The 27,288-nt window shown below is 59.9% G+C and overlaps 1 protein-coding gene across 2 annotated transcripts in view; it reads right to left on the bottom strand.

Annotated features, from left to right (window-relative positions):
• Positions 1-5,819, bottom strand: part of KCNK9 (potassium two pore domain channel subfamily K member 9) — a 35,884-nt gene extending 30,065 nt beyond the window's left edge. For both annotated transcript variants that reach the window (XM_079796075.1, XM_079796074.1), the window contains exon 1: positions 5,037-5,819. In XM_079796075.1, the coding sequence (XP_079652201.1) occupies positions 5,037-5,697 (661 nt within the window). In that variant the 5' untranslated portion in view covers positions 5,698-5,819. The remainder of the gene's footprint in view (positions 1-5,036) is intronic.
• Positions 5,820-27,288: the final 21,469 nt, after the last annotated feature.

Raw genomic sequence — 27,288 nt, 5'->3', positions numbered from 1 at the left:
CCCCTCCCGGCACCTGCGCCCCCTCCCGGCACCTGCACCCCCTCCCGGCACCTGCACCCCCTCCCGGCACCTGTACCTGCACCCCCTCCCGGCACCTGTGCCTGCGCCCCCTCCCAGCACCTGCGCCCCCTCCTGGCACCTGCGCCCCCTCCTGGCACCTGCGCCCCCTCCCGGCACCTGCGCCCCCTCCCGGCACCTGTGCCCCCTCCCGGCACCTGCACCCCCTCCCGGCACCTGTACCTGCACGCCCTCCCGGCACCTGTGCCTGCGCCCCCTCCCGGCACCTGCGCCCCCTCCCGGCACCTGCGCCCCCTCCTGGCACCTGCGCCCCCTCCCGGCACCTGCACCCCCTCCCGGCACCTGTACCTGCGCCCCCTCCCGGCACCTGTGCCTGCGCCCCCTCCCGGCACCTGCACCCCCTCCCGGCACCTGCACCCCCTCCCGGCACCTGCGCCCCCTCCCGGCACCTGTGCCCCCTCCCGGCACCTGCACCCCCTCCCGGCACCTGTACCTGCGCCCCCTCCCGGCACCTGTACCTGCACCCCCTCCCGGCACCTGCGCCCCCTCCCGGCACCTGTGCCTGCGCCCCCTCCCGGCACCTGTGCCTGCACCCCCTCCCGGCACCTGCGCCCCCTCCCGGCACCTGCGCCCCCTCCCGGCACCTGCACCCCCTCCCGGCACCTGCACCCCCTCCCGGCACGAGCTGGGAAGGAGCTAAAGCCGCTGAATGAGGGGATGAGTGAGCCTGGGAATGCAGGGCCCAGGGGTGCTCAGAGAGGGAGGGGTGAGCGAGTGAGTGGGTGCCTGCGCTGGCGAAGGGTGGGTGTGAGCCGTGAGACTGAAAGCGGCGTTCAAGGCCCGCTGCCTCTTCTGCACCTCGGTCTCCCCAGCTGTAAAGTGGGGCAGCACCCTCCAGCCTCGGGGCAGAGTGAGTGCCAGGGTGTGGAGGGTGCCCCCCGGCAGATGCAGCGAGGAGGGACCCAGTCTGGTATCCACAACGCTGGGCCTGAGGGAGGCGGGGGGGGCGGGGGGGGGAGCTGCCCAGGGCCCAGAAGAAAGCCAGGAAGACTCGGGAGGGCAGGGCCCACTCCGCAGGCAGCAGAGGAGCAGGCAGCAGAGGAGGGGTTAACGGCTTAGCTGTTCCTGCTCCTCATGCTGGACAGCACCGAGCACCGCGCTTGGGTTTCCACTTCCCTCCCGAAGGCCAGGCCTTATCTTGTCATCTAGACGGTCCCCAGAGCAAAGCACAGGCCAGGCCGCGGCCCAGGGAGGCGCAAACACGCTGGGAAGGCTGCACCGAGGGCCCGGGACGTGGGGAGAGCCCTCACCCCAACGCTCTGTCAGGGCTCTGCGTGCGAACGAGATAAGGGAGGCGTCTGGAGAGTCTGGATGCGAGCAGGTGCGCACGGGACCCGGAGACAGCGGGGCCCAGGGCCTCGTCTCAGAGGCGCCCAGCCCGGCCAGGCTGCCCCCGGCGGTCCCCTCGGCTCCTGCAGCAGCGCCCCCCGCCCCCCGCGGCCAGATGGGCCCAGAGGACCCGGGAATCACACCCCAGATGTAAGTCTCCTGCTCCCCCCTCCCCTCCGCCCTCACAAGGGCAGGTTGTAACTCGCCTCCTGGCCCTGCCAGGCGAGACCTGAATTCTAAGCGGGTTTCTTCTCCCGTGACCCTGAGGAGTCACCACTTCGGTCCCGTGCTACATTGGAAAAAGGGGTATCGTGGAGACCCCGGCCCTGCTGTCAGGAGTGGCCGCTGGTGGCGGAACCCCATTTTGGCCTCAAGCGCCTCCTGCAGGGAAGTTACAAGTTTGCCAGGCTCCCTAGTGCCCCCGCCCGCAGCCCAGACAGGAAGTCAAGTCAAGCTCTTGGCAGCCCGGCAGCCAGCACTCCGCGTCCACCACCTCCATCACCTCTACCTCCACCATCACCATCACCACCTCTACCTCCATCACCACCACCTCCACCTCCATCACAACCACCACCTCCACCACCACCACCTCCATCACCTCTACCTCCACCATCACCATCACCACCTCTACCTCCATCACCACCACCACCTCTACCTCCATCACCACCACCACCTCTACCTCCATCACCACCACCACCTCCATCACCTCTACCTCCACCATCACCTCTGCCTCCATCACCATCACCACCATCACCTCTGCCTCCACCATCACCTCCATCACCATCACCACCACCACTGTCACCATCACCACCACCACCTCCACCATCACCTCTGCCTCCATCACCACCATCACCTCCACCTCCACCAACAGCCTGGGGGTTGGGGAGAGCTTCCCAACCGTCCTGCCGATCAGAAAAGCACAACAGGCTTTCCATCTGTAACTCGGTGGAGAGTCCCACAGGTCTAGGCTCCCCACGTGGAGAATCAGCAGCATGATCTCGGGGACGTGGCTACCAGTGGCACCGACATCAAAGCAGCCGCGGGAGGAGGTGGCGGGGCTGGGCTTGTGGCAGGGCGGAAGCCGCCTTCGGGCCCTGGACCTCTGAGCGTCCTCCTTAGGCGTGCCCAGGGCTCCCACGAGATTCAGCGTCTGTCCCTCCAAAGCCTTTCTCGAAGGCGCGGCCACAGATCCGACGAGAAGCAGTCATTATAAACGTGTTTAAGATCCATTTCCCAGAGCAAGCCATTAGCTGCCTCCGAGAAGCGGGCTCCTTAGTGGAGCCAGTGCCCGGTTCCTGCCCCACCTCGAGGGAGAGCTGAGTGGGAGCTCACTCCCCACGCCCAGGGCGGAGGAACCTGACGGCTAAGGCCCCTGTTGGACAGGAGACGTCGCTGGGAGGCCGGCTTGGGGCTGGGTTTTGTTCTAGGCCTGGAGCACCTTCATTTGCATTTATATTAAAAAAAGAAGAAAACAAACAGAATTAGCTAGAAAGGTGCTTTGTTTCCTGTAAATTCGAGGGCTCCACTAAGCAGCTTCCTGGGGCAGAGTGCAGGACAGGCAGGCCTGGGCAGGGGGCCGGTGCGCACCTACTAAGCGCTCCCGTCGCTGGTGTCGGCAGGTACCGGGGCTCCCCCAGCCCTTCAGAGTCAACCTGGCAGGTGGCCACTGAGCAATGCCCCTCCCTCCTACGGGTGGGGAAACTGAGGCTGGGAAACGCCCCGTGTGGCTGGACTCGGGCTCCAAGCTTGGTGTCCCCGCCCCAGGGCAGCTGAGCGAGGACCGTCTCTTCTTCCGGACCTCACGGATTATTCCAACCTTTCTCTCCGGCAAAGCCGCTGACCGCTCAGTAAGGGCAGAGAGAAGAATCCGCGCCATCACCAGGCGCCCTGGGGCGCGCCCGCAGCCCCGGCTACGATAACACCTAGGCGGGGCCACCCTCTCCCGATGGTTTCTCTTGTCAGAATCAATAAGCACGCCCCTCGACAAATGTACCTAACAGCTTCTTTTCTCAGGCAAACCAACATCTCCAGGTTGGATTTCAACGCCAACCCTCTCCCAGTGGAGTCAGCTCCTGGGACCGGCCCAGCGTGGCGTGTCCCAGAGAGCGGCCAGACGTCCCTGTCCTGGGTGGGGATCACTAAAGACCAGGGGAGGGGGGCTTCCCCGCCCCGGGGGTCAGTTTAGGGGCATCTGTCTTGCTCTCTGGCCTCCAGCTCACAGGCCCTGACCCCCAGGGCCTTGCCTGCGCATGCGTGTTCCGGCCACAGCTCACAGTGGAAGTTTACAGACGGAAAGGACCGTCATGAGGACGACCAGCTGGCCCGTCCGGCACGGGGAGCACGCGGCGGGCGAGGAAGGCGCTCCGGGCTCCGGCCTCGGCCAGAGGGGTGGCGGACACGGAGCAAAGCTGGTTATGGAGACGACAGAAGGACAACTTCCTTCCAACACCACGAGATGCTGCCGCCATGAATTAAACATTTCTGACAAGATGACTCTGAAAAGTGTTTGCAGCCGAGAAGGGAAGGCAGGCCGAGCGGGACTTCCTGTTGCATATGGCACAGCGAGCCGCTCCGCCAGCACCAGAGCTCCCAGACGGCAAATGCCGAGGGGACAGCAGAGGGGGGGGAGCTCTTCCCCGGGGCGGGACAGACAGGCCTGGAGGGGGACAGGAAAGAGACCCCCACAGGCCAGCACGGTGGCTCTGACAGGGCGAGGAGAGGGTGTGTGTGGAGGGCAGGGTGCAGGCTGGGACCAGCTGCGGGTCAGACGCCACCTCCTCCGGCCGGGCGGGCGGGCACCCACAAACCTGGGAGGACGGGACCTGCGTGAGCTCCCAAAGGTGCCTCTCGAAGTGTAACGTCTGCAAGTTCACGAAGCCCAGGCCTCGGCGTGCTGCCCGGCACCCACCCGAGAACGCTGGGTGCACAGCACCTAGTGGGGGCCGGGGGAGCCCCCAGGGCCTACCAAAGGGCTCCCCCCAGACTGGGGCCAACTTCTCCGGTTTGCAGGCAATACGCAGACTGGTCGTGCCCGCAGCCCTGGGGTGGGCAGGCCAGTCCTGGCCCTCCTCCTCGTTCCCAGCACAGTTCACCCGCTGCCAACCCCTCGCCAATCACCAGACACAAACTCTCTCCCCCAGGGCCTGGCACGACCCGCCGCAGGATTCGAAGAAGAGGCGCCAGCAGGGAGGAGGCTGAAACCTGGGCTCCTCCGAGGCTGGCTGGCAAGGGTCAGCGCCTCCCACGCCCAGGAGCCTCCCTGGCCACCTGAGTCTCCCCGCGGCGGGCAGGCCGGCGGCCCTCCCCAACGCGGAGAGGTAGTAAGTGTCGGGCTGGGAGCCGGCGGTGGGTGGGTGTCTGCCGGGCTTATTCTTAGCCTCCACTGGCTGCGCAGAGCGGCGCCTCCGCCCTCGCGGATCCCGCACGCTCGGGGCTCACACGCCGGGGAGAGCCGGCTGGGGTCCTCCAGGAACCAGGCGCCCGGGAGGAGGGGGCTCGCGAGGGAGGCGGGAGGGGCGCTGCGGGAGGAGCCCCGGCCACAGGCTCCCCACACCCAGCCCCGCGCCGCGCGCTCGGCCGCCTCCCCGGCTCCTCCGGCGGCGCAGGGAGCCGGGGCGCCCAGCCCTTACCGATGGTGGTGATGACCGTGATGGCAAAGTAGAAGGAGCCGGCGAATTTCCACTGGACGCCGGCGCGGTGCGGCTCGGACTGCAGGATGACCTGCTCCAGCTGCCGGTAGTCCTCGCCGCTGATGTTGTACTTCCCCCGGATGCGCGTCTCCTCCGCCTTGAGTTTCTCCTCCTCGCGCATCTCGTGGTCCGACTCCAGGGCGTCGAAGACGGCGGCGCCCACCAGCAGGTAGGTGAAGGTGCAGACGATGAGGGACAGAGTCCGCACGTTCTGCCTCTTCATGGCCGCCAGCAGGGAGCCGGCGCGGGGGGCATGTCCCGCAGGCTCGCAGCCGCGCGCGTCCCACTGCAGCGCCCGGCGGCCGCCGCCGCCTCCGCCGCCGCCGCCGCCTCCAAGTTGTAAGCGGCGGCGGCAGCAGCAGCAGCAGCAGCAGCGGGGAGGCGGGGGGCGGGGAGGCTGGGGGTGCCCCCCTCCGCCGGGGCCGCCACAGCCGCCGCCACCGCGAGGCGGCCGGCGGGGCAGGGGCGGCGCGGGCCCGGGCTCGGGCGAGAAGGCGGACAGGCACAGGAGGCTGCTGGAGCGCCGCGGCCAGGCGCCCGGGAGCCCCGACACCCTGCGCCAGACCCGGCCGAAGCAGCCCGCCCCACTGCGCAGGGCCATGCACGGCGGCGCCTCCGGGCACCGCGCGGCCCTCGGCTCCCCGCCCCCCGCTCCCGCCGGAAAAGCAGGGGCAGGAGCGGGAGCGCGGCCCGAAGGCGGCCTCCGGGGCCTGCGCCCCTCGGGGTCCGGCTCCCGGGCGGCGGCGCCCCGCTAGGAGCCCACAGGTTTGCGCGCGCCCGGCGGGACCTCCTTCTCCGGTTACCTCTCCGCGGCCCCCCTCGAGGGGGGTGTGGAAAAGTTTGCGAAGTGCCGGCGTCTCCGGAGTCCCCGGCCGGCGGGGCAGGGGCCGGGCAGGTGCAGCGGGCGGGGCAGCCCGAGGCCCCAAGGTCCGAGCGCCCAGGGCCCACCCGAGCGCGCAGGGACGGGGAGGGGTCCCTGCCGGGCGTCGGCCGGTCCAAGTTTGCTCCGCTCAGCCCCCGAGGCGCGGGATAGGGGCGCGGCCTCCGGGCGGCAGAGCCCGCGGCGGAGCGGCCTCGGGGGCGGCCGGGAGGCGGCGCGGTGGCGGTCGTCCAGCCCGCTTCTCCGAGGGCGGCGGGCGCGGCGGCGGCGGCGGGAGGGGTCCCGCGGGCCTCGCGGAGCTGCAGGGCGGGCGCGGGCGCATCAGCCGCGCCGGGGTCGGGGCCCTCCGGCGTCCAGGCGTCTGGGGAGGCGGCTGCGGCGCTGATCTGCCCGGGGCGCTGCGTGCGTGAGCGCCGGAGGGAGCCCGAGTGTGTGTGTGTGTGTGTGTGCGCGCGTGTGTGTGTGTGCGCGCGCGCGCGTGGCAGCCCCGCTCCGGCGGGAGGGCCGCGGGGGGCGGGGGGCGGGGGCCGGGCTACGCGGAGGCCCGGCCTTCCTCCTCTCTTCCCCCCTCCCCCGCCCCCCGCAGCCTCCGGGGCGCGCCACCTCCCGCCTGGTCCCCGGCCAGCTGGCGAGGCGGCCGCGGCAGCTCCCGCTGCAGACCGAGCGCGGCGCAGGGTGCGCACGGAGGAGCGGGAGGGGCGGCCGGCCCGGGAGGGCGGGGGAGGGCGGAGGACTAGGTGTCTGGGGAGGAGGGCGGAGGCGGGGCCAGCAGCAGGTTTCAGCGCGGAGGCTGGGAAGACAAGGCGGCTGCTGAGTCCTAGGCTCCCTGCGAGCGCGCGCAGCCGCGCGGGGCGGAGAGTTTGCGGGACCCGGGGCTGCGGGGGGAGAGGGGCTCAGCCCAAGAAGGCAGACCGGCGGCTGAAGGGAGAGGAGACACCGGCCGAGGGCGGGGCACCAGCAGGGGGGGCCGTGTGCCCCCGGGAGCGGGCGGGGCGCGCGGTTCCCCAGGGCCAGCTACCTGGCGCCGCCTCATCGCGTGGTGGGGTCCCCAGGGTCGTCTCAGCTCCCTCCAGCGTCCCAGACGGTGGCCCAGAACCTGCCGACCTGAACCGTTACCCCGGAGAGTGCCGAGGATGGCAGGGGTTGCCATTCTTGGGGTCCGGGCCGCACCCCCCTTTCCTCCCTGTGGCTTTTCCCAGAAACACTCCTAGGCTCCCCGAGGCTGGGCGCGGGTGCACCCGAACGCCGCCGGCCCCTCCCCCTGCCCTCCGAGCGGCGCCAGGCCCCTCTCCCAACCGGCCGGGGACTGAGCGCGCGCCCCCTCCTGCTGGGGCGCACCGACGCCCCGGGTCCGGAGCGGAAGCCTCGCCTGGCTCTCCCCTCCCCACGTCAGCCTCCTCTGCCCTCTCCCCTCATCTCCCTTCGGGTCGTCCAGAGGCGTCCTTTCCCCACGGGCCCCCCGATCTCTTGGAGCTCGAAATGGGCAGGTTGACGCCGCGGAGACACCCCCCACCCGGGCTCCCCTTCTCTGGGCCAGGCCTGGGACCCGGCCGAGGAAGAGACGGAGACTTGAGGAAAGGGGCGCCCCCCGGCGGCGGGCTAAGAGCTGGGGCGGAGGTGGACTTGGATGCTGGGAGGTCGGCCAGGGGATCACATCCAACCCTCGCGCCACTCGCGGGCTCCGGGCGCCCCGGCCCCTCGGAGTCGCCCCTCCCCTCGGGGCCGAGCGAGGCTGGGGACCCGCAGCTTCACGGAGGCTCCCCGGCTTCCCACACATTCCAGGGGCTCGCGAGTGCGTGCGCCCCCGCCGCTCCGGGAAAGGAGGCCCGCGCTCTGCTCCGGCCGCGGGGTCTCCGCCGGGCGGCGGGCTTCCCGGAGCGCCAGGTGGGAGGAAGGGGGCGGAAGTCCCGCCCCAGGCGCTCCCCCTAGAATTCACTTTGGAAACCAGGCCCTGCGCTGGGCGACGGAGCCGGCCGCCCGGTGAGTCACCGCGGGCGGGCGACCAGGATTCCCAGCAGCTGGCGCTTCACCGCGCGGCGGCTCGGCCCACGACGGAACCCCGGCCGGGCCTCCGGGAGCCCCGCGGCGAGCCGCCCTGAGTCACCGCCGTCGGGCCCCCGCCGTCCGAGAGCGACGGGGCGCCGCCAGGGGGCTCTGGACTCCGACCCACAGGTCCGCCCGCTGTGAGCCAGCCCGGCCCGGGGAGGGGCGTCCGGCGCCCGCGGGCAGGTGCGGGGCGGGGGGGGGCACGCTCTCGGCCAGCGGAGCCCACGCTGCGTGAAGAGCCTGCACTGGGTTTGCAGACGGCCTTCCGGGGAAACGGGGCCGCTTCGGGCGCGTCCCGGAAGGTCCTGGAGATAAGCTAGTCCGAGCCGCCGTTTCACCGGCGGGAGCCCTTCCAGCCGAGAACCCCGCGCCCAGGGCCACTGCAACCCGGCCTAGCGCCCCCGCCCAGCGCCGCCCAGCGCCGCCTTCTGAGCCCAAGTTCAAGTGCCACGTCCCCACAGACCGCCCCAAATGCTGGTCTCCCTTCTCTCCCCTCCAACATGCGGCTTTGGACTGGAGACACAAGGCGGGAGCCGGGCCTCAGGGCAGAATCTGGGGGGGGGGGGGGGGGGGAGCGGAGGGTGCCCTGGCCTGCCCATCTGCCCCACCCCCTCTCCACACCCCACTCTCCTCCCATGGCCTTGACCTACAGGCAGAATGTGGGCTCCTGGCCCCTCCCTTGCGCCCCCAGAGCTCTTCCCCAGGGGGTCTCAGCAGCCCGGTGGCTGGGACAGGCCAGAAAGGTCAGGCTGGTCTCTGGGGGGAGGGGGCGGGGAGACACCTCGCACCTTCCCTTTGCCCCAGTGGTTCTGGAAACCCCAACTCCAGCCCAGCCTGGAAGCGGATTCTGAGCCCAGTGTGGCCAGTCAGAGCCCAGGATGCCCCCTGCCCACAGTGATTGGCTGGGTGTGGCTCACCCCTCACCCAGTGAGAGCCCCGGTGGGGGAAGGAGGCGGTAATGAGGGTGCAGGCCTGGGAGCCAGCAGCCTGTGGGCTCCCTCCCCGTGGGCCCCTGAGGGGACAGTAAAGGCCTCCGTGCTTTGTAACTCCACGGCCGGCTCGCGTGCTAGGTTCTTTTTTTTATTATTATTGATTTTTTTACAGAGAGGAAGGGAGAGGGATAGATAGTCAGAAACATCGACGAGAGAGAAACACCGATCAGCCGCCCATTGCACACCCCCCACTGGGCACGTGCCCGCAACCAAGGCACATGCCCCTGACAGGAACCGAACCCGGGACCCTTGAGTCCGCAGGCCGACGCTCCATCCCCTGAGCCAAACCGGTCAGGGCTGTGCTAGGTTCTTGACACGCTGAGTGTGCCCAGCCCACCGCCGAGGATGGCTGCCCTGTGGACCCGCAGGGGTCTGGCGGGTCATTGTCCTGAAGGGAGCTGGAGGGCCCGCCGTCCAGAGCTCCTCCACAGCAGCTCGCTGAAGGCAGAGAGGGGGCGCTCTGGACAGGGTCCCGCTGACGCTGGGCACCTCCACGGGCACCAGTCAGCGCCGACCCCGGGCAGGTTCCATCTGCTGGAAGGAGCGAGTCCGCTGGTCCCAGGACACCTGGCTCCTGGGGCACGGCCCAGGCTTTGCCACGTTAATGCCCACGTCTTTGAAAATGGGCAGAGGCTGACAATCATGTCCCCATTCTACAGATGGGGAAGGTGAGGCACCGAGTCCCGTGGCCCCAGATCCCGGGAGCTGGGATGAGCCTGCCCGTCCTCCAGGCCCGGCGGCGGAGTCCAGAGGGAAGCCCAGGGCAGCCAGGCCACGCAGAGCTCCCCACACTCCTCTTGGGATGAGAGTAAGTGTGTCCCCAGGAAGGCTGTGTTAAACGGGAGGGCCAGGACCTCTCGGAGGGCCGTCCACTCACAGGCATCGCGGGCCCCCAGGCAGGAGTGCTGTGAGCAGCATCCCCCAAATTCCTGTGACCACAGAGTCTGCACCACGTCGGCCTCGGCACCAGCTCCTGGGCCCACTCTGGGGGAGCCACTGGCCCAGCCCAGAGAGCAGGGCACAGGGAGGCAGGAGAGCTGGGCTCCACCCCTCTCGGGCCTCACAGACAAGCCCTCGCCGGGCAGTCCTTGTGGCCTCGGCTCCTGGCGGGGCCCTGCCTCCCGTGGAGCTCCCCTCCACCTGCAGCCAGAGCCCCTCTGAACACTGACCCGCCCTCCACGCGCGCCTCCTGGGCATCCTCACCCCCACCTCCCACCCTTTGCCAGGCTGTCCCCTCCTTCGAGGCCAGGACGGCGCCCCCAGTGCCCGCGCACATGCATGGCCTGGCCTTATTAGAGGAGATGTGATTAGTGGGTCTCAGGTTGCTGAGTGGGGTCTGAGCCGTGCCTGCTCCATAAATAGCTCATCACGTCCCCGAGCCCAGCGCTGCCAGGACCAGCGGGCGGCGGGCAGAGCATCTGCAGCTGACAGCTCCCCGGGGCTGCTGAGGGCCACCGGCCCAGCAGGAAGGTCTCATTAACGAGGCCTGAGCCCAGGGTCGATAAGGGGGGGGCCGTTCCACAACCAGGCAGAGGGGGCAGGAGGACCCCTCCGAGCTCACCACCCAAGCCCGAGATCACTAGGCATTCAGAGAGGGGGCCCTGTGGGACCCAGCTATCTGCTCTCTTAAAATTAATAATCATCACTTAATAGATAAAAACAAAAACTAACGATAGAAATCTTCACCCGACCGGCGTGGCTCAGTGGTTGAGCGTCGTGGTTCGAATCCCGGTCAGGGCACATGCCCGGGTTGTGGGCTCGATCCCCAGTGTGGGGCGGCGTGCAGGAGGCAGCCGATCAATTCTTTCTCATCATTGGTGTTTCTATCTCTCCTTCTCCCTTCCTCTCTAAAATCAATTTAAAAATTTTTTTTAATAATAAAAACCACCGCTGACTGGGACGGCAATAACTGCCCCACCGCGGGCAAGTGGCCGAGTCTCCATGTTGAACTTGGGCTGCGGTGGGGTTCCCTCCGGGTGGTAGTGGGAGGGGTGGTGAGAACACCTGGACGTGCCAGCCGGGAGGAAGGGGCGGCCGAGGGCCCTACAGCAGGTGTGGGGGCCCCGCACAGAAGCAGCCGCTCCCCAAGGCTCACCCCAAGCTCCGCTCTCCCTGCTGTGCACAGTCCAGGTGCCGGGGCCCAGCCCAGCCTGCCGTCCTCCGTGGCCAAGCGGGGGCCCCCGGGCCTCTCCCGGGGGGTGAGCACAGGAAAGAGGCCCACACCTGGCTGGACCCTCTCCCACGGCAGCAGGCGGCGTCCTCTCCCGGCTGACTGCCCGCCGCCGCGGGACCCGCAGCTCGCCCGCTCCCTCCGGCGGGAGCTAACTTTAGCCGTCACGTCACGTGGCGCGGCGCCGGTGCCAGAGCCCGCAGCGCCCTGCGGAAGGTGGTTAACCGGCTTCCCCTCGGAGCCTGGCTCTCACCGCTGCCATTTCCACCGTGTATGGCAGAAGGCCGCGCCTTCCCCGCGTGAGGCTGCGCCCCGCACACCCCGCACACCCCGCACACCCCGCACACCCCGCACACCTCGCACACCCCGCTGCTCTTCGGGACCGCAGGTGTGTCTCTGTGTCCTGACGGCCTGCAACTCCCAGGGAGGGAGGCGGGGCAGGTGCTCCAAGGCCTGAAGGTCCCCGAGCCCCGGCCCCGGCCCCTCCCTGAGGAAGCCTGCCTGCCCCGGGCTGGTCTGGGCAAGGCCTGGGCCAGTGGTCGGCAAACTCATTCGTCAACAGAGCCGAATACCAACAGCACAACGATTGAAATTTCTTTGGAGAGCCAAATTTTTTAAACTTAAACTTCTTCTAACGCCACTTCTTCAACATAGACTCACCCAGGCCGTGGTATTTTGTGGAAGAGCCACACTCAAGGGGCCAAAGAGCCGCATGTGGCTCGCGAGCCGCAGTTTGCCGACCACGGGCCTGGGCCCATGCACACAGCACCAGGGCCTCCCTGAGCCTGTCCTGTTCGCTGTGTCCCCAGCGGCAAGTAGGGCTCCGGGAACATTCGCTGAGGCCTCAAGGCGAACCCGAGGCTTCCTCCCTCTGCTCTGCTCTCTGCCAGGTTGGGGGTCACCGGACCGGGGAGGGGGGTGGGGGGGTGCTGGGGTCCGTGGCACAGGATGCTCAGGAGACCCATGGGTCACGTGGGCTGCGGAGCCTCGATCAGCTTAGACTAGGGGACCCCAGAGGGCTTCCCAGCAGCGAGGCCTTGCCCCCCAGCCCCTGAGCTGCCCGGCTCTCTGTTGCTCTGAGCTGGAGCAGACAGGCAGGCCCCGAGGATGCGCACGTGCAGATGGTAGAGACCCCCTCCGGGGCTGGGGGAGCTCTGGCCACCGGTCTCCTTCCGCTGCTCGCCAATGAGGGGCCTTGGCCCAGGGAAGCGGCCGAGCTGGGAGGCCCGGCGTCACTGTCAGCAGGGCCGGGACACCGTCCAGCTCTGGGCCCCTGAGGGTGACAGGCAGCCTGTGCAGCCCAGCAACCCAGCTCTCGCCGCCAACACCCGCGAGCCAGCAGCATGGGGCGGGGAGCGTGCACAGCCCTGGTCAGGCGGCCGCGAGGCGGGGCTGTGGGGAGATGAGAAACGGGTCCCTGAGAAGTGCTGTGGGCAGAGAGACCTGGGGCCGGGGTCAGGCCAGCCTCGGGAGAGAGCGTTTGAGCCGCGACTTGAATGGCAGGTGGGGGTCCGGGGAGGTCATCCAGGCAGAGGGAGCGGCTGATGCCCTCGAGTCCGGGATGGGTCTTGGCCGGTTCAGAGAAGAGCAAGAATGCGAAGGTGGCTGGGGTCAAGATGAGGTCAGAGGTCAGGGCTCCAAGGCCTCGGGGAGGACAGGAGGCAGGTGGGGGGGGGGCTGACTGTCACTGCGCCCCCAGGAGCCACGCTGCGCTGGACTGAGGAGGGAGCCGAGTCACACTGCGCCTCCCGGACGGGGCCGGCCCCACCTCCTGCTGCGTGGACCTTGCAGGGCCCGGGGCCTAGGCCGCTCTCCGACCCCCGGGAAATGGTGGCCAAGAAAACAACAGGACCCGACTCTGATGGCTGTGAGGGCGCTGGGGCCGCCCCCAGCCCCCCAAGGCCACGCTGAGTGTCTCCCCTCGGTGGAGGGGTTGGGGTGAGCGGGGTGAAGGCCCTCAGCGCCCTAGGACAGGCCTGGGGGACACAGCGTGACTTCCATAGCACCAGGAAGGGTCCCCAACCCCCCAAACCCCTCCCCAGCTCCCCCTGGGCCCACAATCCCTGTAACGGTGGCAGCCTGAGTCACTGGCTCTTTTTAAACATCATTTTGCTCTTCACATTGATTTATTCTTCATCACAAACAACGCCTTTCTGCATAAAATCTAAGAAATAGAGGAAAATATAAAGAAGCAAAAGAAACAAAACCTAAGCCCCTCCCCCCCCCCCCCCCCCCCCCCCCCCCGCCTTCCTGGGGACGTTAGACCATTCAGCAATGGGCCCAGGCCTGGGAGCGCAGACCACACCCTAAGCCACAGCTGCTGGTGCAAGAGGCTCCCTCAGAGTCACGTTCAGGAAAGGGGTGGCGGTAAAGTCCAGGGATGGTCAGAGGGTGCAGGGAGGAGGCAGAGAGGGGGGCCCTGGAGGGAAGGCGGGGGGGGGGGGCTGCTCGGTGAGATCTCTGTCTGCCCAGGTGAGGCCAGGTGCTCACACAATCAGAGCCAGGCGTTGTGGTCAAGTGGCTTCCGTGGCCTGGCACCAGCAATACTGTCCACGATTCAGCCCCAAGTGCACCCGCTCCCCTTTCTTTCTGGTGCAGCCCCTGGGGGGCCACCCCGGACCCATAGACCGCCCCTCAGCCAGCGCACAGGGACAGGAGCGGGGTGGGGGGAGCAGGGGGAGGAGCGGGGCAGGCCTCCCGCCTCCAGGCTGGGCCCTTTCTGAGAGCAGCCTTTCGGCCCTGAGCTCCTCGGTCCCTCCTCACGTGGGGTCCGCTCTTTGTCCTCCCCCGCCCCCCCCTCGCCCTGTGCCCTGTGTCCTCCTTGGTAAATTTCTTGGGTGTTCAATTGCATCTCAACAGCTGCTTCGTGGGGGACTCAGACTAACACAGGGACATTCAGAAATCCATCTGAGCCCCCGAAGAGCCAACAAAGAAAAATCACAGCTTTTAAGGGGCCCAGAGCCAGCGAAGGGAGCAGCCCGAGAGAGAGAGAGAGAGAGAGAGAGAGAGAGAGAGAGAGAGGAGGGGGGTGGGACTTGGGAGGTGACGGTTAGATGAGGACACGGGCGGGGCCCCTGGAGGGAGTTCAAGTTCTCACGAAAAGAAGGGACCAGCGCTCACTCTCCAGGACAGGAGGACACGCCCGCCGGGAGAGTGCCCTTGCCGGGTCCCGACACCGTAACCCTGGCCGTCCAGCCGCGGGACTGGGGAAGCGAGTGCCCGCGGTGCAGGCCGCCAGCCCGCGGCTCTGGGGGGGCCGCCGGAGACGAGACAGAGCAGGACCCACGTTTGTAAAATGGAAAGCTCAGCGGCTCCACATTGCAGAGGCTTCTTCTTGCTCCTGTGAGTTGACAGCAGCTCTGCTCTCCAGGCCCCTCTGAGACCAGGCGACAGCTGCCCCCTGCCCTGGCTCCCAGGATCTCGCCAAGGTCCCGCGAGACTCTGCCCAGAAATGTCCTACTTCACTTCTGAAGCGATGCCACATGGCCAAGCTCGGGGGTCAGCCCAACCACGTTCCAGCAAAGACCTCGCCCAGGAATCCTGCCCAGCCCAGGTGTGGCTCACCTGTGAGGGCGCAGGAAGCCGTCTGAGATGCACTTCCTGAGCCCTGGTCTACCCCGCACCCCCGCACCCTCACGTGAGGGAGACTCGAGAGAAGACTCGGGACGGGAAATTAACGAGACAGGACCGAGCCCAGGAAATGAAGAAAGATGAAGAGGGAAGGCAGCGGGTGAGCGGGCCTTGATGGGCGGGGAAATTAAATCAAAATGAATACGGATCGACCTGCCAGACTCTGCCACCTCCTGCTTAGTAAGGGCTCCCGAAATAGAGGCTCCTCCTGGGAGGGAAAATTCCAACGATGGTCTGTTTATAAAAGTCCTAGCTCAGCAACCGCACAAGGTCTGGGCAGGGGAAATTTACAGGCTCTCCCAGGACCTCATCCTTGAGGGGCAGGGAGAGGAAGAATTCTAGAAATTCCCACACTGGACTGAGGAGGAATCGTCAGGGGGAATAACGCGTCTCACTGTGTGAAATAGCAGGCATCTTATTTTCCACCAGTGCAGAGAAATCTGTGTCTGGTCGCAGGAAAGAGGAGGGTCTGGGTGTCTGCTCGGGCGCCATAACAGAGTCCCAGGGACTGGTGGCCGGCACAGCGGGTGTTTGCTTCTCACAGTTCTGGGGGCTGGGAGCCCAAGGCCAAGGGGCCGGTGAGGTAGGTTTCAATCTGAGGTCGTGTCTCTTGCTTTGCGATGGCTGTTGTCTTGCCGTGGGCTCCCGTGACCTCTTCTTTGTCTGTGCTTTGGGGGGGGGGGGGGGCGGGAGGGGGCAGGAGTGAGCTCTAGCATCTTTTCTTATGAGGGCACTAACCTTATCTGATCAGGGCCCCACCCTTATGACCTCATTTAACCTTGACTAATTCCTCAGGGGCCCCATCTCCAAGTACAGTCACACAAAGGTTTGGGGTTTCAACATGTGCATTTTGGGGAGACACAAACATTCAGTAACAGAAGAGCATAAGTAGGGATTCCTAATTGACAAAGAAAAAAAATAGAAGGAACCGTAACTTGATCAAACCATCAAAAACGAGGAAGAAACAATGATGTAAAATAGCCAACAATAGGAAGTATGTTAAATATGTGAGTTACTACCTTAAATGGAAAGACATGGACTCTCCATGAGAACGGCCAGACCTTGCCATCCTGGGTTCTGAGAAACACAGCCAAATATAAGCTGTCTATTGGAAATAAACTCGAAACAGAATTCTGTAGATATTTAGGTGGCTGGGGAAATATTTGTAAGGATAAAGCAAGTGAAAATAAAGTAGAACTGGCAGGTACTAATTTCAAAAAAGGTTAAAGATACTTACAGGTGATAAATGAGAACATTCTACGGTAGAGGGATTCAGAGTCAGAAGCCGCGTTTATAAAAGAAGAAGAGCTAACTTTCCACAGCAAAACCTGTTGGGAAAGAGAACTTGGTAAAAAATGTAAGCATGAGAGGGGCAGCTGCTCGTTTCTATCAGAAACGGACAGAGTGCTAGAAATGAAGGCGCGGTCCGTGCACGGCAGGACCCTGATCAGGGCCGGTGTGAACAAATCCAATTGCTGCAGTGACGTCAGGGACAACTGGGGAACACGAATGTGGGGGAGTCTTAGGAGATCCCAGGACATCGCCGTCGCCTCTCTGGGCAGTGCTGGTACCACGGTTACCCAGGGACGCTTCCTTCTCTATCGAAGAGGGAAGCGGAGGCATCGAGGGGTGGAATGCAGGAGGCGGATTGTTTCCTACTAATACCTCGGTGAGAACCAAGCCTGGCCTCATGGCACAGCCACTGAGTCCCGGTGCTTTTCTGTACCCTTGACGTTTTAAAACACCAAAGTAATAACACCAGAATAACGCAGCCCACACGTGTGAATGTGTGTGTAACACACACTCTACATGTTCTCGAAGAGTGAACACACGGTCACAGGCCCACAGGCCACGGATGAAAGGCAGCATCTGGCAGGCCAGCAGGGAAGCCTTACCAAGTTCAAGGGCCACAGAGTGCAGCTGTCCACAGGCCTCCGTGCTCAGGCCACGCCCACTGCCCGGAGAAATAAAGAAGAGAAGGGAAGCCCAAACCCTTCAACTACTTGCAAATGTCACACGTTCCTGCGTGACTCGTGGGTCACAGGGAAAACCAGGAAAAGGAAAAGCCTCGGGTTAGGACACACGGAGGCGAGCCCGCGGCCCGGGAAGGCGCCGCCGGAAGGGCCTTCACCAGACCCGGGAAGACTGACCGGAGCACCAGCTCCCGTGCTTGGCTCAAGAAATTAGGGCGAAAACAACAAAAGAAATAAGAAAGAGAAAATTCATAAAGATAAGTGAAATTGATGAAACAGGAAAAAAATTAAACAGTGGAAAGAATACATAACTGCAAAAGCTTGTTCTTTGAAATGGCTAATAAAGTAAAAAACAACCCTCGTGAGTCTAATTACAGGGCACGAAGAGCGAGAGATCGTAAAATTAGACAAGATTAGGAATGAAGGAGGCAGACATACCAATATAACTACAGATACAGAGGAGATAGAAATAATTATGAGAGAATATTGTATGCAACTCTGTGAAACCTCAGGGACACCGACAGTTTCCTGGTATCAGTCAATTACCAAAATCAGTCCAAGAAAAAAAATGGAAAATGTTAATAGACCAATTACCATAAAAGAGATTAGGAGGTGATTGAATTTTTATCGGGGAAAAGGCACCAGAATCAGACAGGCGCACGGCCGAGGTGCATCTAATTTCTAAAGGTCTAATCCTGCCAGCGCTGTGGACGCTGTTGGGGTCACGGGAGAAGGCGGGAGAGACAGGCCCTGTTCATCCTGCGCATCTGCAATAACCTGAGTACAAGTAACGCAAAGTGAGGGGGCTCGAGGCCAAGCGCACGGAGGAATGTGAATAAACATTCCTAAAGTAAAATGCTAGCAAACAGAATCCAGCAACTGACAGAAAGAACAATACATCACCCTTCCGGTTTCCCGCAGGGATGCGAGTGTGGGCGAGGATCTTGGCCCTGGGGACATCTTGTAGGCATATTGTCACCCCTCTTCTCTGAGTGTCTCGTGGGGAGACAGGACACGTTAGGCAATGATAGGCGGGGGGGGGGGGGGCGCTCAAATGAACAGGACGGGACAGAGCTAAGACGTCCAAGGAGCCTTAACACCTGTCTGTTGGCCAATGCCACGGATTTCACATGGGAACCGTGTGGGGTGAATTCCAGAACGGACTCCGAGAGGTCATATTGTCCCAACACCTTATCAACGACTCCATAAAACCAATTCCTTTCTGATCTGAAACCCACGAGGGAGCAGCTGAAAGAATGTGCTGTGTTTGGTTGCGCACCGGCGCGTAGGACCTGGTGCTGAGCCTGTGGTGCGCCGCACAGCACAGAATCTTTGCAGCCATCTGCGGGGAGTCGGTGTGATTGACAGAGGCCTGGAGAGGGGTGGCGACTTCTGAGAGCACTCAGATGGCGAGGGCAGAGTCCGGATCTGAACCCTGCCGAGACTGGCCGCAAAGCCCAAGCTTTAAATGGCACCCACGGAAGCCACACGTGGAAGCTCCCCCTCCCACCACAACCTTGGTGACTTCCTGGCTCACGGAGGAGTTCCAGTCGTCCATGTACCCAAAGTCAGGGCCAAGGAATGAACGCTGGGCTAGGTGTCAGGAGGCCTGGGTTCTAGTCCCTGCCCTGCCACCAGCTCACTAGGTGGCTGGACCACGACTTTGAAACCCTCTGCCCTTCTCTGAGTCAGATGCCTTCAGCAGCCGGTCTCTGCAGAGCCGGCCTCGAGGCGCTGTCCGTGGTGCTGAAGGCCTCCTGTCCAGGGCTCCCACTTCCCAGTCTCCAGAGGAGCTGGCCTGGGCAGCTGCCAGGGACACAGTGTGATTAATCAGCAGGTTTGAAATGGCAAACTAAATTCTAAAGGTGGACGAAGGGAAGAATTCTTTATTGGTTTGCTGAATCGGTGCCAAAGGATCTTTTTTTACCAAAAGCCATGTCTTTGACAATTCGCATCACCTGGGGCTGACTCAAACATCTCAATTTTTGGAGAGAGGCAGGAATTAAGTTTCCACTGTCCAGCAGAACAAATGGAACATCACCTAATCCCCAAGCTTCCTGTTTTCCCCTTTCAAGTTCCATCCTTCTCCTCCACCCAGAGGGAATCGGTGCTACATTTTGTGTCCGTTGCTCACTTCTTTGTTTCTACAGTATTTTTTTTTTTAAAAGCAACTTGTGTAGGGAGCCTTAATAAATACATGGGTTTGCTTTGGGGACTCCGTGTCATTGAAATCATGCCACAGGTATTCTTCGGTTGCCTGCTTTAGTCCATCAATGCTATGTTTTTGACGAGCATCTGTGTTGTTAAGTAATCACCACTGTATAGTATTCTGTTCTGCTGCACAGATCGGCCACAACGGAGTGACACATTCCGTTCTTAATAGGGCACTGGAATTACATCCTCTTCTCCTACCATGAGCAATTCCGCCACAAATGTTCTGGTATGTGGCTCGTGTTGGGCAAACCACTAAGTATCTGGTAAGATATGGAATGGTAGTGGGGTCACTGGGTCATAGGATATGACCAGCTCAACTTTGCTAGGACTGGTAGAGACCCCTGGTGCTCACAGCATTCCATTCCCCACTCCTCGCTACAGGAGATAAGTCCCATTTGTGGTCAGGCAGGGCCCTGCAGTTTGCTCTTCTCTATGGATTGTGAGCAAAAGTGACTTACATCACTTCCAGTTTGAGTAAGCTCATTAAAGTGGCAGACCCTCCTCGTATTTCTCCCCGTTTGTGACATGTCTTTCCACTGCCTTTGTGGAATCTTCTGAGGAACACAAGTTCTTAATTTCAATATAATAGAATTTATCACTTTTTAAGATGTGGTGTTTGTGTCTCATTTAGGAAATCTGTTTCTAACCCAAGATCATAGAGCTACTTATCATGTCTTCTACGTGTTTTATACTTTGCCTTTCACAGTTAGGTCTTAACCTAGAATAGATATATTCGTACATGGTCAGGGGTCCAGTGTCTCCCTTGCCCACATCTGCCCGCTTCCTTTCCCAGCATCATATAGGAAGAGCCCATCCTCTTCCCTGGCACGTGACCGCGATAGTTCACCCAGCCCGTGTCCATCTGCGCATGGGTCGCTTCCGGGTTTCCCGCCGGCCCATCGTCTTCTGTTCCGTGAGTTTACCCCTGCACTACCTTTCCACCCGTTCTTCAAGAGCACGTGGGTGATTGTTGGCTCTTTGCATTTCCACATAATCAGCTTGCCAAGCTTCACCAAAGAAATTAAGCTTTTTATTACTGCAGCACTGAGTCCATAAATCAATATGGCGAAGACTGACATCTTTGAGACAGTCTCCCAACCACCCACTTAGCTCCCCTTTACCGTCCTCCAAGACACTGTTACATCCTGTTCCGTGGTGGTCTCGCACACTGAAAATGTATCCATTTCCTACTGCCACTGGAACACACTTAGCGGCCTACACAACACACATGGAATACCTTACTGCTCTGGGAGCCAGATGTTAAAAAGGAGTCTCTCAGGAGGGCTTTGTTCTTCCTGGAGTTCGTAGCGGGAATCCCTTTTCTAGCCTTTTCCAGCTCCGAAAGGTGGAGGCATCTCTCGGCTCCAGCTCCTTCATCTTCCAAGCCAGCAGCATCAGGCTAAATTCTCACGCTGCCCACCTCTGCTTCTCTTCCCAGGCGCCTGTGGCTATACTGAGGCCACCTGGATAACCTCCCTGTTTTAAAGTCAGGTGAGTGAGTGGCGACTTTAATCTCACCTGTGCCTATACTTCCGCTTTGTCGTAGGGCACCCACAGGTGCTGAGAACTGGGACGTGGCCGTCTTCGGGGTGCCCTTATTCAGCCTACCACAGATTCTGCTTTTTTTTTTTTTGTAGTTCTATATGTGGTAGCCCATTTTATTTTTTAGCCACTTGTGGCTGCGCTATAAAAACGCTATGGCTTTTCTTTACAGACTTTGGTAAGCACGGATTCATCTAACAAACCTGAGGACTCCTGAGCCTTCTTTGTGTGGTAGACGACATACGAGGTGAACACGGCAGCTCTGCTTCTTCCTCCCTAGCCCATGCGCCTTCTGTGGGTTCTTTTCTTCGCGTTTCTGTGCTGGCAGGGGCCACGTACACGTGTGGAGACAACAAGCATCCTTGTTCCATTCCTGATCTTAGAGTGCTTACAACATTGCAACATTGAGAAGAAGGTTTGACGTATGTGTGTTTTTTATAGATATCCTTTTATCAGGTTAAAAAAAACAACTCTCTAGACCTAGCTTTCTAGGAGTTTTTTGGGGGGAAGGGTGATATCGACTTTTATCAAGGCTTTTCCCACATCTACAAGACTGTTCATATGATTTTTCTTCTTTAACTTGACAATGTGGTAGGTTATTCACATCCTGTCCGATGTAAAACCAACCTTGCATTCTCTTCATACAACTCGGTCACGATACGCTATCTTTTCCACATACAGCTGAATCTGTTTGCTGACATTTCGATTCAGATGTTTGCACCTACACGAATGCATGATTTAGCCTGCAAGCTCCTTTTCTAGGCTGTCTTAGTAAGGTTTGGTATCAAGGCCATACTAGCCTTATGGAAAATAACTAAATACTTTCCCACTTTTCCCACATTCAGAAATATTCTGGGCACACTTGGATGTTTGTTTGTTTATTTCTTGAACTAGAATTCAATGGTAAAAATCATCTGGGCCTAGAATTTCCTTGACAAAAATATTTTTAACTACTGAGTTGATTTCTTCAATGGATTTAAGATTACTCAGTTTTTCTGTTTATTATTATTGAAAACTTTAATGTTTATTGTGTTTTATAGAAAATTATATTTCATTTCTGTTTTGAAGTTTATTGGTGTAAAGTTCTTCATAATTTCCTCTCCTAATATCCTCCTGTCATTGTCCGTGGTATCTGATGTCCCTTCTTTATTTGACATGTGGCTATTTGTGTCTTTTCTATTTTATTAATCCAGTCAGAGGCTTCTCACTTTTATTAGCCTTTTCAAAAAACAACCTTTAGCTTTTTGCTACTGTGGGTTTTTCTTATTTTATTAATTTATGATCTTATCTCTATTATATTCTTCTCTTCTCAATGATCTCTCCTGCCATCTTTTTCAGCACCTGGGGATGGCGCTCAGTCCATTAACTTTTACATGTTCCTCTTTGGAATATAAGCATTTAAGTTTATAAAATATCCCTCTAAATACTGATTTATCAGCCTCATACAGTTTTGATATACACTGAGTGGCCAGATTATTATGATCTCTGAACCCATAATAATCTGGCCACTCAGTATATATCCTATATAATAAAAGGCTAATATGCAAATTGTCCCCTCGACCAGGAGTTCAACCAGCAGGCAGGCCGGCCAACTGCCCATGTCCCCTCCCCCTGGCCAGGCTGGCCGGACCCCACCCATGCACGAATTCATGCACTGAGCCACACACATACACACACACACACACACACACACTGAGTGGCCAGATTATTATGCATTCAGAGATCATAATAATCTGCCACTCAGTGTATACTTTGTTACTGTTCATTTCAATATTTCCTACTTTCCACGGTGATTTCTTCTCTCAACTCTTAGTGATCTAAAAGTGTTTCCTAGTTTCCAAATCCATGGAACTTTTATAATTACCTTTTGGTGACTGATTTCTAACTCAAGCATATCAGGTTCAGAGAATGTATGTCTGTGACAACAGTCCTTCAACTACATATGGGCCACAGCAAATCTCAACATATGTGCCTGATAAAAATGTCTTCCTACAGTTGCTGAGTGAAGTATTCTATATAAATCCATTAGATTAAATGTATTGATTGAAACTTTCAAGTCTCCTACTTCTTTAACACTTTTTATCTCCTTGAGCTTTCAGTTTCTGAGAGAGATCTATCAGGGTTTCCTTTATGTGTTTGTGACTGTGTTACTGGTTGCATGTGTATTTGGAGTATAGCTTCCTGGCGAGTCACTGTTTTTATCAGCATGATGTAATTATTTCTAGAAGTCATTAACTATTTGCTTTAGACTTTCTTTTCATTAGGATTTTTCTGGTACATCTTCTCCTACCAATTCTGTTTCAACCTCCTCCCACATCCTTGTCTTAGTGTCTCTTGTGAATATCATAAACCTGATTTTTGTGGTGGCTGTCTAGTCTTTTATCTGGGATATTTAGTCTTTTAATTTATTGTAAGTACTGATATACTTTATTTCTATAACTCATTTCATAACCACTTCTGGCTGTTACTTATCCACTCTGTGCTTCACTTTCCTCAACTACAACACAAGGATAATAATACCATTATAGCGTGGTTTTGTTTGTTCTGCCATTCCCATTTATTTCTTTGGCCCATTTTTCTTTCTTTCTTTCTTTCTTTTGTCTTCATTTGGACTGAATAATTATTTTTCCTTATTTAACTTTGTGGAGCATCCAGTTTAGAGGTTGTGCACTTCCTTACTTTCTTAATGGTTACCCCAGAAATTGAAAATCCATAACTGAAGCACAAAAGCTTTTGTCTAAGTTAATCGATATCATTATCCTCCTCCTGAGCCTCTGAAATGAAAATTAAAGCACCTTAGCACTCCTTGACTCCATCTTCCCTCACTAACATGTGTGTGTTATTTTGCTATGCATGTTAAGTCTGTGATGTTTCAGCTCTATACTTGATGATGATGGGGATGATTGACACAGTAAATGTTGGTTCAGACTTACCCACATTGCTTATTGTTCCTTCTTTCCTGCATTTCCAACTTTCGAACATGGATTTCCTCCTGCCTGGAGTTTATTCTCTGGAGTTCCGTTAGTGAGGCTGTGGTGGGGGAGAGCCTGGGCTTTGTTTCTGTGAGAACGTCGTTCTTTCGCCCATTAGAACGCCTTGGTGTCACTCGGATGTCTCTCCACGGACACCGGGACTCCGCTGTGGCGGACAGGAAGCCGCTGTCAAGGCGCCACCTCTTCGGGGGATTTGCCGTGTCTTCTAGCCCCTCAGCAACCACCCCTCGCATCTGGTGTTTGGAATCATATGATGGGTCTGCGGTGTATTTTCAATGTTATGCTCCATGGACTCGGTGGGGCTTCCGGAAGTGTGGGGTCAGTTCTGAGGAAGTCTCAGTCATGCCCCTTCCCATCCTGCCTCTGCTCCATCCTGGCCCCTCCTCCAGGAACTCTGACTGTGTGAGCCTCCGCTCCCTGCTGGCCGTGGGTTTAGTCTCTTTCATATTTTCTGTCCTCTCTGAGCTGCATTTTTTATGAGGTCCCTGGCTCTATCTTCCATTCACTCGTCTCCCTCGAGCTGGGTTTAATCTGCCTTCAACGCACTCATTAAGTATTTAATTTTAGTTCTGTCACAGTTACGGGACTTCCATTTGATTATTTTGTGATGCTCTCGATCTTCACTCGTTTTCCTCTTCTTTGTCATTTCTGTGACATGGAGAGGCACTTATTTCACAGTCTGTGTGAGGGAGCCGTGCCTGCTCTCCTTCAAGCCCGGCTTGCTGCCTTTGTTCCGCCCTCACACACGATGCACTGTTTCCCTGTGTGTCTGATGACTTTCTTTCTTTTAAAACTGAATTATTCATTTGCCTCGGAGATTTGGGACAGAAGTGGCTTCCTCCAGAAAGGATGTGTTTACTGCTGCGAGCCGTCTGCTGCGTGGCGGTGGGGCGCTGGTGTCTGGGACCACTTTCAAGTTCATGAAGGACGCGGGGCTGGGGCGGCGCTGGGGGAGGGCGGCCTGGGCCTTCAGGTCACGGGAGGGCCAGTTTGGGTGGAATCAAAGCGTGGAGACGGGACAGTCTTATTTCCACTCTCTGAGTAGAGGGAGGGGCTTTTCAGTTCACCCCTTACTCAGGGTAGAATCCTTAGGATCCCAAATTAATGGGGTGCAGCTCCCCTGAGCCTCCCCACCTGGTGGGCGTGGTTCGCTCCTCCCCCTCCCAGTTCTGCGAGAATGGGAGCCGGCGCCCCTCCCTCTCGGGGTTTTGCCCACACAGGCCAGGCGGGTGCTTCTGACTCCTCCGCCCGCGGGGCGGCGCGCGTGTCTGTAATAGACGTGCCCTCACTTAGCCGCTTTCAGGAGGAGGCGCAGTCTGTGCCCGCCCATCACGGTAACACCTTTCGGTCTTTACTATTTGCCTTAACCCCGTAGGACACTGTTCCTCTCGGCGCCGGGGGCCCGGGCTGGCCCGAGCCACCACGAGGACGGGTCCTAGGCTGGCGGCTCAGAGGCATCACCTGACACCCTTTCGAAACCATCCACAGGTCCAGCCTCGGCCCGAATGCAAATAGTTCAACATGCCGGTCACGGGCTCACCCCTCGACGGGCAGCCCCTCCCTCCGGGCCGCTGTGCAGAAAGCACCCGGCATTGTCCCTCACCACCGGGTAAATGAGCCCGCACAGCGTCTAAGGAAACAGGGAGGGCACGTGGCCAGCTTCCCATGGGAGGGCAGGAGGGGGCCCCGCGTTAGCTAGTGAGGACCTGCTGTCATCACGCGTGGGCACGCCGAGGAGATGCAGTCCAACCACAGTGCCCACGAGGTGTGTTCTCATCGCCATCACTCCGATGACAGCAATGCGGCTTCCTGTCGGGTGGTGTGAGGTCCCAGAGCCGTCGAGGGGCAGGGCTGGGCTTCAGCGCCTCAGGCCCCTTCTGGATCCCCGCTCTGCCGGGTGAATTTTGGGCGACAGCGTGATGGCCGGGTGACTGCGGCCACTGCAGGCCTGTCCTGCCCAAAGGGAACAAGTGCAGGAGGGCGAGGCCCCGCGGCCCCACGGCTGAGGGGAAAGGACGCGGTCTATTTCTGGCTGTGCGTCCTCGGCCTCGAGGTGGGCTGGGGCCCCGGGCCAGCAGCCTGGACGCCGCCCGCCTGAGGAGGAACATTGGGAATCACCGGCACCTGCCGACGGGAGGAGATGCACAGAGTCGGGCCTATGCTGCGAGAAGTCGGGGCTGCCGAGGGGTCAGCGGGAGCCAGGGACACCGGGGGACACACAGGTGCCTTCCCAGACCCTGGCCGGAGGGGCCGACTGCCATTATTGAGCGCCGACTGTGTACAGGCAGAGCAGCGGCCCTTTGCCTGGACTCCCTCATCGGACCCTGGCACCGGGAGGCTGAGCTGGACTCCACCCAGCCCGAGGCCTCCTGCCTGGCGGGTCCATCTGACCTCTGGGTACGGCGGGTCCATCTGATCTCTGCGTGTACAAAGTGTCCATCTGACCTCTGTGTGTACGGCGTGTCCATCTGATCTCTGCGTGTACAAAGTGTCCATCTGACCTCTGCGTGTACAAAGTGTCCATCTGACCTCTGTGTACGGCGTGTCCATCTGACCTCTGTGTGTACAAAGTGTCCAACTGACCTCTGTGTGTATGGCGTGTCCATCTGACCTCTGTGTGTACAAAGTGTCCATCTGACCTCTGTGTGTACGGCGTGTCCATCTGACCTCTGTGTGTACAAAGTGTCCATCTGACCTCTGCGTGTACAAAGTGTCCATCTGACCTGTGTGTACGGCGTGTCCATCTGACCTCTGCGTGTACAAAGTGTCCATCTGACCTGTGTGTACGGCGTGTCCATCTGACCTCTGCGTGTACAAAGTGTCCATCTGACCTGTGTGTACGGCGTGTCCATCTGACCTCTGCGTGTACAAAGTATCCATCTGACCTGTGTGTACGGCGTGTCCATCTGACCTCTGCGTGTACAAAGTGTCCATCTGACCTCTGCGTGTACAAAGTGTCCATCTGACCTGTGTGTACGGCGTGTCCATCTGATCTCTGCGTGTACAAAGTGTCCATCTGACCTCTGTGTGTACAGAGTGTCCATCTGACCTGTGTGTACGGCGTGTCCATCTGATCTCTGCGTGTACAAAGTGTCCATCTGACCTCTGCGTGTACAAAGTGTCCATATGACCTCTGCGTGTACGGCGGGTCCATCTGATCTCTGCGTGTACAAAGTGTCCATCTGACCTCTGCGTGTACAAAGTGTCCATCTGACCTCTGCGTGTACGGCGGGTCCATATGACCTCTGTGTGTATGGAGGGTCCAGGATGGGACGGCTCAGACTCGACCCCGCTGGCAGCTGTGGACACAGGGCCCGGAGAGTTCCAGTGTCCTGAGCAAAGGGCTGCGGCCTCCTCTGCTAGAGTCCTCTCGGGTCCCCACCCGCCACCTCAGGGCTGCTCTCCCGTGGAGCCCGGAGCCACAGCAGCTGATAAGATGTCGCGATACTTGGGCGGCCGGGCCCCTGCACACGGCGCACCGCGCCCACCCTGTCCCCAGCAGCTGGTGTCCCCACCTCAGTCAGTTTCAGTTCTCACATGGCCTTCCGGCGTGGGCACAGACCCCACCCACAGGTCAAGGGCTCGGTCCCACTGGCGGCCCCAGCTCGGACGCCAGCGCAGGTGCAGGCCGCCCACTTCTAACAGCCAGCAGTGCGCTGGGGTCCCTGACCCCCTCAGGCCCGACAGTTGGCTATGACAGAGCCCAGAACTCAGACAAACACCTACTTACGTTCCCAGGTGACCACAGGGAC

This window comes from Cnephaeus nilssonii (genome assembly GCF_951640355.1).
Source record: "Cnephaeus nilssonii genome assembly, chromosome: 18".
Lineage (NCBI taxonomy): Eukaryota > Metazoa > Chordata > Mammalia > Chiroptera > Vespertilionidae > Cnephaeus > Cnephaeus nilssonii.
The sequence above is the reverse complement of the archived record's forward strand: the minus strand, read 5'-3'. Positions and strand labels throughout refer to the sequence as shown.